The sequence below is a fragment of the Sycon ciliatum genome, chromosome 9 (assembly GCF_964019385.1).
Source record: "Sycon ciliatum chromosome 9, ocSycCili1.1, whole genome shotgun sequence".
Lineage (NCBI taxonomy): Eukaryota > Metazoa > Porifera > Calcarea > Leucosolenida > Sycettidae > Sycon > Sycon ciliatum.
The window spans coordinates 30,136,026-30,155,434 of NC_088651.1; the positions used below are offsets into that span (position 1 = coordinate 30,136,026).

The following is a 19,409-nucleotide window of genomic DNA, read 5'->3' on the forward strand; positions in this document are numbered from 1 at the left end:
TGACGGTGACACTTGTTAATCCATCCGTTGTATCGAGGAGCGGATAGAATCCGAAGGAAATGCGGTTAGAAGCAGGATTAACACAGCAAAATGTGAGCACCCAATCCTGTTTCTCCTTATATCTCCTGATTGTGCTATCTTTGATGAGGACAACAAACCAACAAGATCAAGCAAGGTGACACCATCAATGGTATTGTTCACCTGAAGTGGGCTTACAAAGATAAGACTGATGACAATCTCAGTCTCAAACTTTTTGTTGTTGCTATAAAGCATTTCCAGAAAGAAGAAGTGAAATTCTCCGCAAACGATTTGTAAAAGATACTAACGTTAGCAGTCATAAAAATCCACAAAAACAAAAACATTTTTTTTTAGAAGTGAAATCATGGATGCCTGGTTTGATTACGAGTACTCCACAAACAAAGAAGAAGAAGAAGTCATGGATACATGGATAGATGATGAACACTCTACCAGGAAAGATAAGATGATAGCGGACTACATTGACTATAGAAACCAAGAATGGTTTCCTACAGATATAGAATTGATGATTTTGGAAAATGAAGTAACTCAAGAGGATCTTGAGGTGTATGAGATGAAGAAAAATGATCTGTATGATACCACATCTTTCTTCGAAGAAATAGAAAAATCCAAAACCAGAACAGGAATCGAAACAAGATTGGAGATACCCCTGAACAAGGTTGGTTCACCAAAATATCTTAGCAAAACCCCATTCAACAATCTTGTTGATAAAATTCAGAGGATCAAAGAAGTAGCAAATAAAGAGAAAAAAGTCAAAGTGAGTTATCCATTCCTACTTTCGAAACTCATTGATGATGAAGATGATGTGATCAAGATCAAACCATTCATTCCAAAGTGTAAAACGTCACAACAAAGACTTGATGCTATATGGGAGGAACGGTTGCCATAGGTATAGCCAATGATTCTACATTGAAAAGGGAGAGTGAAGTAGAAAGGAGGACTTAGGTTTCGGAAGGGAAAGGGAGTTTCTCGTGCCACGGGAAGAAAACCAGTTGAAACAGTGGAGGTGAGGTGGACACAGATTGAGTTTGAGAGAATGGATAAGGGTGACAAGATGTGAATTACGTCTCTTAGACAAAGGGGTAGTGTCAGCAAGGGCATAAAGGGTGGAAGATGGGAGCATGCGGGGTTTTCGGAGGAGGATTTTGAGAACCTTTTTGTGGTGAAATTCGAGCTTGGCAGCACGGGTTGTGGAAATTCCAGTCCAAGCAGTATCTGCATAATCAAAATGGGGCGTAGGTAAGCTGAGTAAAAGAGGAGTTTACAAGAGATTGGGAGATGGTAACAGTGAGAAGAGAGGATTCCTAAAGATGTACTTGATCGTTTACATATGTAATCGATGTGGGGTTCCCATGAAAGATTAGAGTCAATGAAAATGCCAAGATGCTTTTGGCTGGAGACTATGTCTATAGGCTGGGGGAAAGTGGGATGGAGGAGGGGCGGAACATCGGGCTGATAAGGAAAGAGCATGATTTTAGTTTTAGACAGATAGGGCGATAACCGCCAAGACGACATCCAGGAAATTACTCTTTGAATCCCGTTAGCTAGGTTACTCATCACGCCAGTAATGTTAGAAGATGCCCGTAGGAGCGTTGTGTCGTCTGCGAACAGTGATGTGCCCGGGGCAGCTGTGGGCAGATCATTGATGTATAAGATAAAAAGAAGGGGGCCGAGGATGGAAACCTGGGGAACTCCAGATAGTACTGTTGTGTCGGCCGAGGACGTCCAATGTACCGTGACGTACTGCGTTCGCCCAGTTAGGTAAGATGTCAGCCATAGCAGGAGATTGCCGTCTACAGTAAATGATCCGCAAAGCTTGGCCAAAAGCCCCCTGTGCCAGACTGTATCGAAGGCCTTGGCAAGATCGAAAAACAGATCCCGACTAGATCTCCAGCATTCCGATGTCGACACACTAATTGCACCAGGCGCTTCAGCTGGAGGGTGGTAGAATCGCCTCTGCAAAATCCGGACTGAGCTGAACTCAAACATGACGAGACATGACAGTACAATTGGTCGTAGAAAACGCGCTCACAGAGTTTTGAAATACAGGACAGTAGAGATATCGGACGGTAGTTTGATGCTTCGTGGCGGGACCTTTCTTGTAGATCGGTATAACATTAGCTGTTTTCCATGCAGAGGGAAAACGACCAGTGCGGAATGATAGGTTGAAAATCAGACATAAGTGGTATGCTATTAAGGGCGCAAGGGACATTAATACCAGATTAGTGATGCCGTCTGGGCCTGGCGCCTTGTCAGAAGGGAGCTTTTGAATGTAACGTCGGATGGCAGCAGTCGTAGTAAAGAGAGATGTGAGGCAGTCAGCCTCACCCGACTCCTCCGCAATGGGGGGGAATGGGTAGAGAAGGGTCATCAGGCACGGCCACAGAGGCGAACTGAGAGTTCAATGCAGTGGCTTTAGCTGAAGAGGTAGTAGCCTGCTGCGTAGAACTAATGGTGAGTGTCGGGATGTCACGAGATAATTTATGATTTTTTAATTTGTTCACGAACTGAAACAGTGATAGGCGGTTTTTGTCCTGCAGCGTAGCTTATACGGACCGAATGTATCCCCGGTATTTCGATCGAGTCAGACTCTTCACCAAGTTCCGTTGAGATCGATAGACATGCATGTTAAGCTGGGTTGGGTATTTCTTACACACATTATAGAAATCGTGCTTTGCTTTAATGGCGGCACGGAGGGGGGGGGGCATCAACCCAAGGTGGCTGACCTAAACGTTGGCATGAGGGGGAGAGTGGGCGCCGGGAGAAGTACCCGAGGTGCTTCTCCATGGCCCTGCTAAGAATAGAGTGGAAAGACAAAAGAGCGTCATCCACGTGCGAGCTGCGGAGGTGACATTTCCAGTGGACATCAGTAAGTTCAGCATTCAGGTCATCCCATACGCAACGTGGCACCAACTTGAAATTTTAACCTGGGGGTGTAGGGGTAGATGTTGGGAGGAAGTGATGTTGTAGGGTTGAATTTTTGGACGTGACAGGGAGACGGACTCGACAGATGAGCTGCACGTGGTCAGACCTACCCAGTGGAGCGGCTTAATCAACGGAGAGGAACTGCTGGGGTGAATTTGTGACGATGAGGTCCAAGCAAGATGACCGGCCACTCGGGCTCCAGTGCGTAGGGAAGTGGGACCAGTTGCTCTAATCCGAAGCACCTGAAGGCGGTTTCAAGGCACTGACCCACCGGGGTTGTCCTATCACCAGCCAAACAGCTCGAGTTATGGGCATTGAAGTCACCGGTGAGGAGTAGTGTGGATACAGATAGATTAAGTGACAGAAGGCAGTCTTCCAGACCATCAGAACAGGCCTGGATAACCGCCAGGGTACCACCAGGAGGTCGGTAGGTGGCGCAGACGATAAGTGGACGTTGGGGTGAGTTTGCTGTGCGAAGCTCAAGCCAGATGGCCTCCAAGCCCGGTTGCTGAAGATTCGCCAGAGGCTTCACCGATGTAAAGGAGCCATCTTTCACCAGTATGGCTACCCCACCATAACCTCTGGTAGGATTGGCCGATCGAATATTAGAGGTGGGACGATCCCGTCGATGAACTGTGTAGCCTTCCAATGAGAAGAGGTTGGCAGGGGACAACCATGTTCACACAAACATATAACCTCCGGAGAGTACATGTTGCACATAACAGTGAGTTCCGCTACTTTGTTGACCACTGAGCGGCAGTTGAGGGAAAGGATGGTAAGGGCAGTATGGATGGGAGGATAAAAGGGACGGGCCAATGGATTCAGTGTTCCAGTAGTGTTGGGGAAGACAAGGTTACTATTCATGGTGAGAGATATTGTCTGGTGGGCTGGTCAGAATAGAAACGCCATTCCCTCACGGTATGACCCATTGTGTTCGGCCAGAAGGTGTGCCGGCATACAGTATCGGCATCCTTACCCTCGACAGTTACTCTGGCGGAGGAAGTTCGAAAATACTCGGAGGAGTATATTGAGCACTGCACTATTTCAACACCGCGTTCCCTGCACCAGTCTGCTATACTCGCTGCCTCGCAACCAAACGGAATATCTCTCAAGTAGAAGACCTTTCGCGGACTGCGGGGGGCAGCATCCAGAGACGGAACAGAACCAGGGACATTCTGGTACGGTTTGGCGAAACGTGATGATACCTGGCGACGGATGGGATTTCTTTGTGGTGCTTCTTCCTTTGCCTGTTTGTTTGCAGGGAGTCCAACCTCTTCTATTTCAGTAGGGTGAGGTTGGGTCCGTGTCATCCTCTTGGCTTGACGGCGCTGATTCCTTGACATGACAGGCTGAAAGGATACGTCGTCCTTATCGGCAGTACTGGCACTACTAGAATTTTCAGCCATGAGCCCATTTGCTAGCTGGTGTGTTGGCTAGCTGTCCATTCTCTTTTACTGTAGATGCTTTGTCGCTTTGGAGGGATGACGTATGTGAGCATTGAGCTGCTCCAGCCAGATCCATGGTCATCTGAGTTCTGCAAGGCTGGACTAACACACCACAGCCAACAACGCTCTCCAAATGGTTCACCTTTTCCCGTGTGAATAGTAAATCATTTCGCTAGCTCGTTTCTGTGGGGGTCAATAATAAGAGCGTGATACTGCCGTAATATCGACCGCTTGCATCGACCGCTTGTATCGACCACTTAGGCATTGTAACCTTTCGACTTTGGAGGGACTTAGAATCTTTCTGTCCACTTCAAAAAGAAATTTGAAAGAAAGAAGACAAAGGAAGAGAACAAGCAGGATTCGAACCCACAATAGTATGAATCTCAAGCAACCCCTTTTACCACCCAGCCACTGTGCTGCAGATGCTGAACCCTGTTGTTCTTACAGTCTTGTACCCAATATAGGCAACATCCTATGTACACTATAGTAAAAAATGCTATACTAAAATGGTTAAAATAGCTCCTAACGGTTCAAATTGTGGGATTATGGCAACGGAATCGTGATAAATAGGATATTGACCTAGATTTCTGTTTTATGGGAAATATAGACCGCGTCTTGGTCAATATTAGAGTCAATATCCTATACATATCAATCAAAGTATCGTTTGAAATTGTGTGTTCTTAGCTTCGCAACAAACCTCATGCTTGACAATAAAAGAAAAATGACGGAGACTATATTTTACAGTGTTATATGTGAACTGCGCAACCTAACCCAGTTGCATATGAATCATGTTGTGGTTAGGAGTGTAGGTTATTTCTGAAAACAAGATCATGATTCGGCCTTTTAGATTAGAATTACTATGTAGACTCGGTGTTTTGTGCACTACCCGGAACTAAGCAACAACACCATTTTCCTTGTGGCTTGTGGTGTGTAGAGATTTGCGTAATAATCGGATCCAGACTTTAGGTGACGGTGTGTTCTCTGGTCTAACAAACCTCAAATCACTGTAAGTATTCTCAATTACGCCATTGAACGCAGGGAACAGTTGTAGAACTGTGTATATATAGAGTACTGCTGAACACGTGATGAACAAACCTCTAATATCTGTGAGTATTATTATCTGCTGCACTGATTGAAGGAAACAGTTGTAGACGCTGTGTGTGAAATGCTTTGTTATGAACCCTCTGATTCTCGTAAGTGTCAGGAACGAACGACCACACGTCACGAGGACAACTACTTTTTCTTAACGGTATATTTCACTTGATCGAACATAATAACTCAGTCTAAGACCACCAGATATGTGTAGCATGCAAATGACAGCGTATACAGTAAATAGCACACAGCGCATATAGCGTATAGCATGCATGATGCATCAGCGGTACGGCGGAGTCGAAATACGACATTCCTTGGAGAAGTGTTGGAGCTAGGTGTCAGGTCTCCGAATATCTCAGTACTCCTTGTCAGTTTTGTGCCATTTGTAGCACTCGCTGACCGTATACGATATGGTTACGTTGACGGACAGGTAGTCAAAACTCGTAACATTTTTTCCTTCTCCTTTTTCACCATAATTTAATTGGCTCACCATCCGAGTTGAATTTGCACACCTGATGATCCGCCATGACCTATACGGCCAAACGTGTGTTGTGTGCACCTACTTGTACATAACTAGTCCATCATACATGATAGTGGAGTTCAGTAGGGTGTTGACGTTTTGGTTTGTCACAAGTTGTCTTCGATTAGCTTCCCCTTTCTGCGTTTCTTACATAAACTTGAGCCTCCCAAGTTGGGTTGTCTGTTGCTTTGCATCGTCGAGTTGTAGTAAGGCCGGTATGTCCAATAGTCTTACTAGTTTCGTCATCATCCAGTAACGTTCGGCATTCTTTGTTGCCGTGATGCATAGCTAGTGCTCTTCTTCGTTGCGATTTCCTTCCCCTCCTGGACTTTTCCGAACCTGAGACAGTTATTTATTTATTTATTTATTTATTTATTTATTCAACATCTCCTGGCCCGTCCGAAGACTGCCAATAAACATGAGAGGTCAGGTGATAGCCAACCACGGCAAGCTAAAAGGGAAAAAAAAAAGAAAGATGCTGTCAGAGAGGGAAAGGAGATAGGGGGAGAAAAAGAAAGGGAGGCACATTAATAATACATGGGATCACTTCGGATGAGACAGTGTGGAAAGCTGGACTGTGAATTTCCTGATATCCTGGCATGTCTTAATGCTAGTTAGTCATAACTCCTAACTTTTTTTCCTACTCCTTTGCACAATAATTTAATTGGCTCACCGTCCGAGTTGAATTTCCCTTATTCTTTTCTTTTCTTGCCGTGGTTGGCTATCGACCCTCTCTCGCACCTTGCGTGCCAATTAGTCAAGGACCACGATTTGAGTGAAATAATTAAATAAAACGTTCCTCTCTTACTTTATTTTATTTTTATTTATGAAATAATCGACGTGGAGACAACAATTTTATAAAAGCAATAAAGACAACAGATTCTACTGTCATCGCCACACTACAACGAAGTCATGAAAGTTTACCAAAATTAATTTTCTTGTCACATTCATCAGTGGAAAGCATGACTGAAGAGTAACCATGTTGAACTATGATTAGATATACATCCAATAATGTGTTGCGAGAACAAAATAAAGTGCTAAAATAGAATGAGGGAGGGTGAGACAATATAAGTGAAGTTAGAGCTAAGTGCAACGGCGGGTGAGAAACTAATTCTAAAGTTAGAACTGTGTAGTGAGACAAACAATCATGCTGTGCACCTACGAAAACAATCTTAACGCAGCTACATGTTTCTTCTGCTTACAAAGATCAGGATTACGCAAACGGATACAAACAGCCTCAAGTACTTTCAACTGACTAGCATACAGTGCACTAAAAAACAAAATCATAATACACCTGCAGACACTTAGGGTGAGACAACAAATGAAGAAAAACGGCAGACTTCTTACGATCCATCCGATTCCTCGTCTCCAACAACCGCAACATCGTCTACATGTTTATTCTGCTTACGAAGATCAGGATTATGCAAACGGATACAAACAGCCTCAAGTACTTTCAACTGACTAGCATACAGTGCACAAAAAACCAAAATCATAATACACCTGCAGACACTTAGGGTGAGACAACAAATGAAGAAAAACGGCAGACTTCTTACGATCACAATCACCATCCGATTCCTCGTCTCCAACAACCGCAACCTCGCCCTCCGTCTCATCTTCCAACTCGTCCTCAGTGTCGTCCTCTTTGTCATTCTCCTCATCAACACCGATCGGTCCCAGGCTCGTTTCATGTTGCTTAACTTAATCTCTGTTCGTCGACTTCTCCTTTGATCTTCATGGTAAATTGTTACCATTGTTCTTGTTGTTGTTGTTGTTGTTGTTTCAAGTCTTTATTCTCACGATAGCCAGTGGCCAATATGAGATAATAGTGTAAGAAAGGAGAAAGAGTGAGGAAATATTGGGTAGGCAGGGCCAAGGGGTTAATGATTACTTAAGTGCACGGGCAGGGGGGTCGCTACCCGAGCATACAGAGTTGTGCAACAGCAGGGATATCTGGGATTTGAAGGGAGTACGAGAAGGGACTTCGCGAAGCTGGGTGGCCAAGCAATTAAAGTAATGAAGGGCCTTGTACAGGGGAGAATGGAGACAGCGGTCAGTCCGCGGAGTTGGCAAGTGCCAAATACGAGAGCGACGTAAATTATACGAAGGTTGCACGTTGCTAGCAGTATGCAGTGAGAGTATATGTGGTGGTTCATAATTGTGGCGCAGAGAATGCGCGAAGAGTATATGTTTAACTTTAAAGCGTGAAAATAATGTTGGCCATTTGATGCGATGCAAAAGGTGGGAGTGTTCTAAGTGTGTGTAAAGAGGAAGGTGGAGACATATTCTGGCGGCTTTCCGCTGGAGTCTATTCTATTCTATTCTATTCTATTTATTCCCAATCACGTGGCACTAGCCAATGAAATGGTGATGTGGGCAATAGCCAGCCATAGCGTTAATAGAGCTAGAGGGGAGAAAGAAAAAGAATGAAAGGGGAACTGAAAAGTTAGAGGAGCGCGGGGAGCTAGGGCAGGGCTGGATATCAACTAGTATGTTTCATTCTGCAGTAGCTGTGTGAACGTATTGTAACATTGGCAGGATTTTAGATGTTGTGGGAGGAGAGACCAATGGCGGTAAGCAAGGAAGAGAGGAGATGTTTGCATAGAGGCAGACCACGCAAAAGGGAAACGGAGAGAGTTTCTGGTGCTCATGTCTTGAGATTGAGCAAACCAGCTTAGGCAGGAGAGAGCATGAAGAGGAGCAATGCCCAGCTTAATTTTATGAATTGTCTGGCATGCCAAAAAACGCACGCGGACCGAGAGCGGCACAGCAGAAGCAAGGCGGTATAAGTCTGTGCTTTGAGTCAGGCGAGGAAGCCGAAATAATATTTTCAAAAGACGCCTATGCATAACTTCGAGTCGAGCAATCAGTGTTTTAGAAATGCCAGCCCAAATCATGCAGCAGTAATTAAAAATAGGCAGAATGTAAGATGTGTAGATAACATGGCGACAGTCGGTGTGGAGGTGGGTGATGTGTGATGAGAGAAATCCCATTACTGAGCTAACACAGCTGTCTAAATTTTCGATCTGGGATTTCCAGGTTAAGTGTTAGTCAATAATGACGCCAAGATGCTTGTGTTTTTCAACGATGCAGAGCGGGGTTGTGGTGCCTGGAAAGGTGAAGGGACTGGTTTCTAATGAAGATAGGTCACAGGAACAACTGGGGGGAGGGGGGGGGGATACACATTACAACAGTTTTCGAAGAGTTGGGCTGCAATTTCCATTTTTCCATCCAATGAATAACGCCATCTATGTTGGACTGCAACTTGGCACTAGCCTCGGGGAGAGCGGGTGCTGTCACAAGCAGTGCTGTATCATCAGCATATAGTGATGTGTGATCCATTTCTGCCAGATCGTTTACATACATAAGGAAGAGGAGAGGCCCCAGGATTGATCCCTGAGGAACTCCAGACCGTACATGCCCTTTGGCAGGCAGAGCAGAGCCGACACGCACACTTTGCTGTCTGCCCGTCAGGTAAGTACTGAGCCACATGAAGCAAGTACCATGGATTCCATGGCACGACAGCTTGTATAGGAGCCCGGGTGTCCATACTGTGTTGGCGACGTCGCACAAACTGTCCGCAAGATCTTCTCCCCACTGAGATTGAAGGCATGTGGGCGAACCTGGCAATCTACGTGGTATCTATTGAGGGCCACTCTGTTCTCTCCCTCATTGATTATGGCTCCCGGTACCCTATCCTCAAGGTTCTGTCCTCTACAACCACTACAGCTATTGTAGACGAGCTAGATGAAGTGTTTGCCCTATTCGGTCTACCGTCTGTGCTGGTTTAAGATAACGGGCCAAAAGTTTGTATCGGAGCAGATGACCACTTTCTTCCAGCGCCTGGGCATTCGTCACATCCGCTCCAGCCCACGTTATCCACGTTCCAATGGCATGGTGGAACGACTCCATCGTCTCGTCAAGGAAAGGATGGTGGCACTGAAGCCTCATTTCCCTTTCCATTGACGACTGAACCAGGTTGTTTGTTTGTTTGTTTGTATTTATTTTGATTCGCAAGTTCTGTTCGACGTCCGACATTCTCGACACCGCATGTTGGGAACCTGTCCAAACGAAGCTCTGTTCTCTCGCCCATTGCGTAGCAGAGTTCCTACCATGATCCCTCCTCGCATTGTCTACCCCAGCATCCAGCTGAGAGCCAAGGCCACAATGGCACGTGATCATGACGCTCGTCGGGGAGTGAAGGCCTTGCCACATCTGCAGGCGGGCAAGCGGGTGATCCTCCATGACGGATACAATGATCCAGCCAATGCGTGGACCGTGGTGGATCAGTACGGGAGGCAAGTGGGAGTAACCGACGGTGTCCGGATTCTGCTTCGTAACCGCCAACATGTCAGAGAATTGGTCTCACCTGCTGCTGCATCGTCTGATTGGCCTGAGTATGTTGCCTCCGTACCCAATTCACCGCTGTCCACGCCTCCTGTTAGTGTTCCGGTTCCGACTAGCCCGGCCGCACCACAATCGGCGACAGGTAGTGAGCCATTGGTGCCAGCGTCAACGGAAGCTGAGGCCCCTCTCGACTGTACTGCACTTGCTGACGCCTCACCCGCGTGTTCTTCGCCTCGTCAAGTTTCTCCTAGCGATATCTGCAGGGATCAGACCAGTCCACCAGCCAGTGAGTCTCCCAAGCGATTTCATGATGGCATGTAAACCAGTTCTGGCCGTCAGGTAACGCTTACAGAGAAGCCCAGAGCAGCTTATGGATGACTGCTGCTGCTGTGGGACAGTGTGTCCATGGACATGTAGAGACCATTTTACCGTTTTTTTTGCTGAAGTTTTTTGTTTTCTTCCTCGTTCACAGCCGCTTGTCGGTAGTATGTAGTGTGGTTGTGTGTTTTTTTCTCAGTGATTTGCAGTTTTGAATGACTGGCGCATGACATGCGCATTCGCCTCGGGTTTTTTCCTTCTTTTTGTTTTTTCTCTTCAATTAATTGGCTTTTCCTTCTTCACTTTGTTCCTTTATTTTGATTTCTTCTTCTTCTTTTTTTATTTGAAAGGTGAGATGTAGTGATGTAACCATGTACATATGTATAGTGTGTGCATGCGTGCATGCTTGCAGTAGAGAACTCACAGAGCTTGAAGACGAAGCCTGCAATGGCTACCTCCAGACTTGTATTGTTCTAGTGTTGTCCATCTTCAGCCAGCACGGTGTCCTCTTTCCAATGCTTGCAGAAGAGAGCAATCAAGTTAGTTTTGTTTTCACCGTCAGCAAGATAACGCTTCCAGTGCTTGGTGGTTGCCTGATCGGTGCGCTCTTTTGGGCCCACCGCCGAGCTCTTTCTAGACCCTTAATCAAAACATCAAAGTACTGGTCAGCAGCCAAATCAATCCTGACTGCTGTGCGCTGGCTCATCATCGAGAGCAGCCTGTCGAACAAATGTTGCGGGCACAGAAGTGAACGACTGCAACACAGCCATTGCGTCAACCAATATTGCACCCCCACTGGGTACTGCCTCCAACAAAGGCACATTTCTCTCCAGCTCTGCCATAGCTTGGATTTGGCAGGTGGCATAAGACTTCCATCGCCATGAGCAATCGCCCAAGGCACATGACCGAGTTCATTTTGCATGAACTTGGCAGTATCGATCTTCCTGTGCTTGGCCATAATAGCTAGCTGAGTGAAAAGCTGACGGTCATCCTGCACGTGAATAACTTCTATAGTAAGAAGAATAATGGCACACACACACATGCACACACACACACATGCACACACACACACACACACACACACACACTACTACTACTACTACTACTACTACTACTACTATGAACAGCTACCTTATCGGGCCACGCCGCTCCCAGAAGCGGGAGACAACGACAAGAAGAGAGAAGAGAAGAGAGAGAAATCGCAAAGTCAAAAGTATTGGGCATGGCGTTGCAAGTCCTGTGGCCTTGAGAACCGCCTTTCGCAATGCTCGCATTCATGACGGCAGTTGTTCCTGGCTGCACGTGACATCCGTTTCGCGCGGTCACAGTGATGACGGCTCAAACCAGAACGGGAGCGGAAAGATCGGCGACAAACATCACATGGAAAAGAGTCAGATTCATGGCGAATAGATACAGTACTCATTAGGGACATCCGTGGACACAGGGCAGCGATGCACAGCCAGTCCTCCAGCGCTCCTCAACCACCGCAAGCACTTCATACATTGCCTGGCACCCTTCTGTTGTGACACAGGCAACTTCCGCTGGGCAATGCACTTGTGTCGGGCCATGTCGTTACGGCGGCGGAAGTCTCTGGCACACAGCCAGCAGCGCAAAGGTGGCGAATCATCTGAGTGCGGTGGTGGCTCAGCAAGGAACATCCTCCAGTTCCGTCGGTCTTGGGCATTCTGAAACCAGGAATCCACGCCAGCTGCCTTCATGTCTCTCTGGACAACGTCTTTCCAGCGCCGCCGGGGACCAAAAGGAGGGCGACGACCACTCAACCTTCCAAACAAAATCTGGACGGGAGCACGGTCTGCAGGCATGCGCGCGACGTGCCCGAGCCATTCCAACCGCCGACGCCTAACAAGGTCTGACACCGGTGCAGTGTCACGCCAGCGCGCACGGAGCGTTGCCAATGAGATTTTCTCCTCCCATTGCTGACACACACACACACACACATACACACACACACACACACATTTACCTTGGTCTTTGTGGGTACTTGGAGCTGCTTGCGTAGGTTCAGATCTGCTTGACTCTTACAAGCACTCGTGATTGCAGCAGCCCTCTCATGGGCAGTGAGGATGCAGCGATGAACAGAACCTGCCTGGGTGCTCAAACCAATGACACAACCCTTCGTCTTTTTGTCGCGGTTGAAGGTATGTTCAATCGTTTGATCCACTGGTACACGAGAAAAGTGGTTCTGTGATCTGCTAAAGTACACACTGGAAAGAGGAACTGGCATGAGCAACACAATCATATTGCATTGATTATCAATTTTTTTAAGTTAGTTGCACAACCAAAATTATCTCAAATATGCTTATACAGGGTCTTGCACAAGCCTATATTCAAAACACTACATGACTTTCGATCAAATTCTGCCCACAGTTCTGGGGCATTTCATAAGCAATTTCCTTCCAACACGTTCGAATTAGATCTGACCTGGCAACGCTGAAATCTCCAGTCCACAACGCCTCATTGGCCGAAGGTCGAGTCGACGGGAGCTGCTTCATTGACAACCAGTAGAATGAGCCATACCGTGCGTAATTAGGATGGTCATATGCATAAAACCAAGCCAACATCTGTCTGAAGGAATGAAGTTGGAGATCCCAATCGCCTGGATAAATGAAAGGAAAAGAGTATAGTATCATCATTGGTGATTCAACTACATGCATGACAGAATACAGCATTGGGTATACAGTGCATTAATTGAATTGTGTGCAGTACAGTTGTACAGCATGCTGTCGATAAAAATCGCCATAGTACATAGGTGATAGCCAACACAAGTTGCAAACTTCATACAGAACACACACTAGGAACTAAGGCAGCCACAATCAGACATGATCAGACCTAAGCGAGTTGCACGTATAAACTGCAGTAGGGTGCCAACCATTTTTGGTTTTTACAGAATGCACCTCCTACTGATAGACCATAACAAAGAGAGCAGAAGAAGAAGAAGACAAAAGAAAATTATTATCCGGCGAGACAACAAAGGAGAAAGACAGACAATGTACTAGTAGGGGATCTCAGGGAGCCTCTGCCGATGAGGCGGGACTAGCAACGCCGACCTAGGGTCTCGGCGTCAGCACTATCCAGCGCACCTCGGACGGGATTACGAAACACATGTAAATAAATAAGTGAGGGGGAGGGAGTTGATTGAGGGTATATGGGGTGTTACAGCGAGTCTGTAGCCCAATACCAGCGGCTTTGTCGTAGGTGCTGATGCACCTTGTCCTTGAACGACTGGAGGGACGTCAGGCGTGGCGGAGACTGCAGCACAGTTGGGGGCAAGTTGTTCCACTCGTCAATGATGCTGTGGGGGAAGCACCGTCGCACGTAATCAGGAGAGGAAGCCGGGAGGACGTTCTGTAGTTGAGACTCGTGGCGCACCGAGTGGTCGGACCGAGTTCGAGGACATGTTTGTGGAGGAAGCTGTGGGGAACTCCTTGCTGCCAAACTCTGGAGGAGGCCATCAGGACCAAGAACGTGGAGGGAGCGTCTCTGCACTAGATCGAGACGGCGCAGATGGCTTGAAGCTGCTCCCATCCATACCATTTGCAGGTAGCTCAGCCAAAACGCCGTGATGAAATCGACGGTGTTCTTGAAAGGCTCACGATCGGAAAGGTCCAAGAGTTGGGTCCAAGTTGGGTGGTCTGTTGCTTTGCGTCGTCGAGTTGTAGTAAGGTCGGTCTGTCGAATAGTCTTACTAGTTTCGTCATCATCCAGTAACTTTCGGCATTCTTTGTTGCCGTGATGTGTACCTCATGCTCTTCTTCGTTGCGCTTTCCTTCCCCTCTTAGACCTTTCCGAACCTGAGCCTTCCAAGGTGGAAGGTTTTTGGTTTGCGCGTTGGAGAAGCGTTGGAGCTAGGTGTCAGGTCGCCGAATTTCTCAGTACTCCTTGTCAGTTTTGTGCCATTTAGTCGCACTTGTGACTGTATAAGGTCTGGTTACGTTGATGGACAGTTTGTCATAACTCGTATTATTATTATTGTAAAGCTTTACTTTTGATCTTGTCTCTTATTATTGTGACCTTTCCACAATTTTGTGTTGCATTGTTAAGTACAAGTCGTAAAAAATGTAAAAAAAATAAAAAATCAGCGAGTTGTTCGGGTATCTCTGACGCCAGCCCATGGAACGTGAGTTGGTAAGTCGATGGCTGGGGTTCACATAACTTCCGGCTATCCCGAACAAAGTCATGGTAACAAGTAAAGTGGTACTTCACTTCCACAGCAATGCAGTCGGGTCCACCACTCTCCAAGGCAATAAGGACACGACTCTTTAACGGCAGATCCTTTCACCGATGGGCGGCTTCCAGAATATTCTCACCTGCCTCGAAGTTGCTGCACTGGGCGAGGTATGTTATCTAAAATCCTGCTACAAAGCAGGGAGTCCAGGTGATTGAGAGTGAGGAGAGCAAAGCCCTTCGTCAACTCGTCACAATGCTTCGGATGAGTATGCCACAGCGAAAGCTCGGGAGCAGGCGAAGGCACAGCTTGTAAGTTGTTAGAGGTTGGGCGCCTTGCATTGTTTACCTCATTGGCTTAACTTTATTCCGCATTTGTCTGTATCTATCTGCATCAACATTTTAGCCCCTACTATGACTCTCCCTCTCATCCTCATGCACCAACTTTTATACCCCATGCATCTACGCCGACTCGGTCTGGCATAAAAATAGCCACGCTCAATGCATGTAGCTTAAGATACAAACTGCCAGAGATTGCAAGCCTCATCCGCACGCGTCAGTACGACATCTTGGGTCTATCAGAGACATGGCTAGATCCCGAGATTACAGACGGAGAGCTCAGTATTGACGGGTACAATCTGATTCGAAAAGACCGCACTCAACGCTTGGTTGGCGGAGTCTGCTTCTACTACCGTCAAGATCTCCCAGTTCGATCCCGCCCAGATCTGCATTCTGAATCTACAGAAACAGTCTGGGTAGAAATAAACGGAAAACCAGGTCGGCGCCTGGTTGGTTGCGTGTACCGGCCACCGGGGGAGCCAGTGTCTTACTGAGCAGATTTGGAAGCAGATATTGTACGAGCAGCTGTGCAGTCTTCTTCCGTGACCCTAGTTGGAGACTTTAATGTAAATATGGACCCAGCCCATCCGGCACCCCAGCGCAAACACCTCACCGACCTCTGTGCTGCGTTTGGCCTCCAGAACATCGTCATGCAGCCGACCCGTGAAACTCCACAGTGCCCTGAAGGCACGATGATCGATCTCATATTGACCAACCCGGCGCTATTGTCCCTAGAAACGGTTGTGCCCACTGATATTATTGACCACAGCGCTGTGGAAGCCTTTATTCAGCTTGCCGTTGACGTTCCACCCACGTAATCCACGACGTCGCGGCTGACCAGGAATATACGTGGCGTTGACATTAACTCTTTTCGGCAAGATATCCTTCAGGCTTCTCTACATGATTTTTCGGATCACAATGATGTAAATCACATGTGGAAAGAGTGGCACACTACGTTCCTGTACGTTTTGGACAAGCATGCCCCGCTGCACAACTCTAAGCCTTCCCGGAGGGCGATACCTCCCTGGTCTGACAGAGACCTGCACCAGCTCGAACAGTGTGAACGGCGGCTGCACAGCCATTGGCGGAAGGATAGGACAAACGGCACACTGTATGCAGAGTCTAAACAAGCACGTAGCACTGCTCGGAACGCGTATCGGCGCAAGCGAAACGAGTACTTCTCACGTCAGTGCGAAGAAAATGTGGCCAACCCTAGGAAGTCTTGGGCCATTCTAAATGCAGTCACTGGGAGCTCACGTCGCCGCCAAGATCCTAGTTGTAGCATCAGCGAGGTGGCCGACACGTTCCACTCCATTGTCACCGATCCCAACCGTCCTGAACAACTCCGTACCCCGCACGGTCCCGCTGGACCCATCTCCTTGACCGAACTTGATCCTGTGACTCCTGCTGACGTCCGACGTCTCCTTGAGAAGTTGGACGCGCGGAAAGCCACAGGTAGTGACGGCATACCGGGCTCTCTGCTACAGCAGTGTGCTGACTTGCTTTCATATTCTCTTGCTGTGCTGTTCTGCACCTCGCTGAGGACTGGAACCATTTCATCTGCATTTAAATTGGCGTCTGTCGTGCCACTGTACAAGGCCGGTGACCCATCAGTCCCCACCAACTATAGACCTGTATCCCTTCTCCCAATAGTTTCCAAGTTGCTGGAAAGGGTAGTGCAACACCAGTTAGTTCGTCATTTGGACTTGACCCAGGCATTACCCGAAACACAATTTGCCTTCCGCAAGAAATGTTCCACGGAAGACGCCCTCTGTGTGCTGACTGATAATCTGCAGAAGGCGAGAGACAGTGGCAAGACCACAGGGCTGTGCCTACTAGACATGTCGAAGGCTTTTGATAAAGTGCACCACGACAAGTTAATTCAAGACCTCCTTGCGGTTGGAATTTCTGGAAAAGCCCTTAGTTTGTTCGTCGACTACTTGTCCGGCCGCAAGCAGCAGATCATCATCTCGCCTTCAACCAGCCCTGCTCTGGCTTGCACCTGCGGAGTGCCCCAAGGCTCTGTTCTCGGCCCTGTCCTCTTCAGTATATACACGCGCGATGTCCCTTTGGTTTCCTCGCCTGTGCCAAGTGTACAATTTGCAGATGACATAGCCCTGTACGACTCCCAGGCCTTAGCGGCGGAAGCGTCCAGAACCCTCACCACAGCGGCAACTGCTCTGGCCGGTTGGCTGAAGTCCCGAGGCCTCATCTTGAACGCCACCAAGAGCCAGGTTCTGACTATCTCTCCCCAGCAGCATGTACAGGAAGTAACAGTCAAAAGCGGCGACTGTCTCCTCCCCTCAGCGTCTTCTGCGCGCTACCTCGGCGTTCACCTTGACAATCGCCTAGATTGGGACACCCATGTTAACTATGTGGTCACCAAGGTTGCCAAGAAAATTGGCGCCTTGTGGCGGGCACGCCGAATCCTATCAAGCCGCTCTCGTCAGGTGTATGTGAAGGCGGTCATAATGCCCGACCTGCTTTATGGCTCCTGCTGTTTTTCAGCCGCAATGCGAGAGGGTCAACTGAAACGACTGCAAACCACGCAAAACAGAGCCATCCGCTGTATCGATGGCAACCCGAACCGGACAGCCATGCAGCCGCTGCTCACTGCTCACTTCCTGTACCGTGTCAGCGAGCTCTACAGGCAGAAAATATTGATCACCATCTGGCGGTGCATCCACGCCCGCACCAGCCCTGTGCTCGCCCAGCTTCTGACCCCTTCACAAGGCACCCCTACCCGCCATCAGCAGTCAAATGGCCTACTAAGCCAGGCAAACCGTAGCCGCCGCGGTCAGCGGAGATTTTCTGTTGCTGGTGCTCTGCTGTGGAACGCTCCCCCTGGTGAGGTCCGCACAATCACCCGGCTACCTGAGTTTAAGCATGCATGTGTACCATACGCCTGTAGGGAGTAGTTCGAGTTGCTGCTGATCGCTCTGCTCTCCCTCCCCGTGCAGTTCAGTAACCCGCACGTAGTATCACAGATACATCGTATTCTCTCTCTCTCCCCCCGTTTACCCGCAGTTATTAGTATCCTATTCTCTTACTATGTGCTTCCATAGCTTTTTCTTTGTTCTTCCATAGCCACTTCTAGGCTAAGCCTTCGCAGTCATTTTATTGGGTCGTCATCCCGTTTGAATGTGCGAAGTGAAATAAAAACCAACCAACCAACCAACCTTCCCAGGCACTCAGTCATGCACCCCTTGCGCACCGTCGTACAAAAGATCACAGCCTTTTCAGATAAGGAACAAATTATGCGTGGCTGAAAGGAGAGAGAAATGGGAGAGAGGCAACGAGAGAACTGGCTGCGCCAAGAAGAGCGAATGCAAAACCGCTGTCCCTGGCAAAACGTGCACGTACAAGTGCAGCACAAACGAGACCAGCGTACTACACGCAACAAATAAGGGTAGCGGGACGCAACCTTAAATTATACCAGTCTCCCTAGAAAGGTGCACTGCTGCGCACAGCCCGCGTATCCATGGAAAACATGGACCAAAACAAATGCAGAAAATGCAGAAGCAAAATAAATAAATAAATCAGAAATTCGAACGACAACCAGTAGGCAGATGACTAGCGATAGCGAGCAGGGGGCTGCAGAGAACCACGGGAATGTAATGAATGACCACCCACCCGACAATCAGATGGGGGGGGGGGAGGTCCACGCAAACCCAACCATCATCATCACCATCATCACGAGGACCATTAACACTAACCTCGTCAACATCAGGCAGGGGCACTAGAGGGGCACACGGCATATCAGGAACAACCACCCGACGCCCCATCACGTGGAAGAACTACACCTACGTTGCAAGATGTCACCACCACGCCTTTTGCTGTGGCAAAGCAAATCCGCAACCTTAAGATCCGAAAGGCTTCGGGAGCGGACGGTATTTCTCATGAACTCCTGAAACTATTTTGTTCCAGTATTGCATACCCTCTCAGCCTCATCTTTAACCTCACTTTTGCAACCGGTGCTTTCCCTGCTATTTGGAAACACGCAATTGTAACTCCGGTCTTTAAGAACAAGGGAAGTAAGCTCGATGCATCGAATTACCACCCGATTTCGTTATTGTCAACAATCTCCAAGCTGTGTGAACGTATTATGTACAACCACTTATACACTTACCTGTCTCCTGTTCTACATCCGTCCCAGTCTGGATTGCGAAAAGGCGACTCTACGTCCTGGCAGCTTCTCAGACTTG

At 47.9% G+C, this 19,409-nt stretch overlaps 1 protein-coding gene across 1 annotated transcript in view; it reads left to right on the plus strand.

The window, feature by feature from the left end:
* Positions 1–19,409, plus strand: part of LOC135824427 (uncharacterized) — a 227,268-nt gene that overhangs the window by 77,342 nt on the left and 130,517 nt on the right. The window contains exon 6 of the mRNA XM_065337162.1: positions 5,341–5,412. Within this exon, the coding sequence (XP_065193234.1) occupies positions 5,341–5,412 (72 nt within the window). The remainder of the gene's footprint in view (positions 1–5,340; positions 5,413–19,409) is intronic.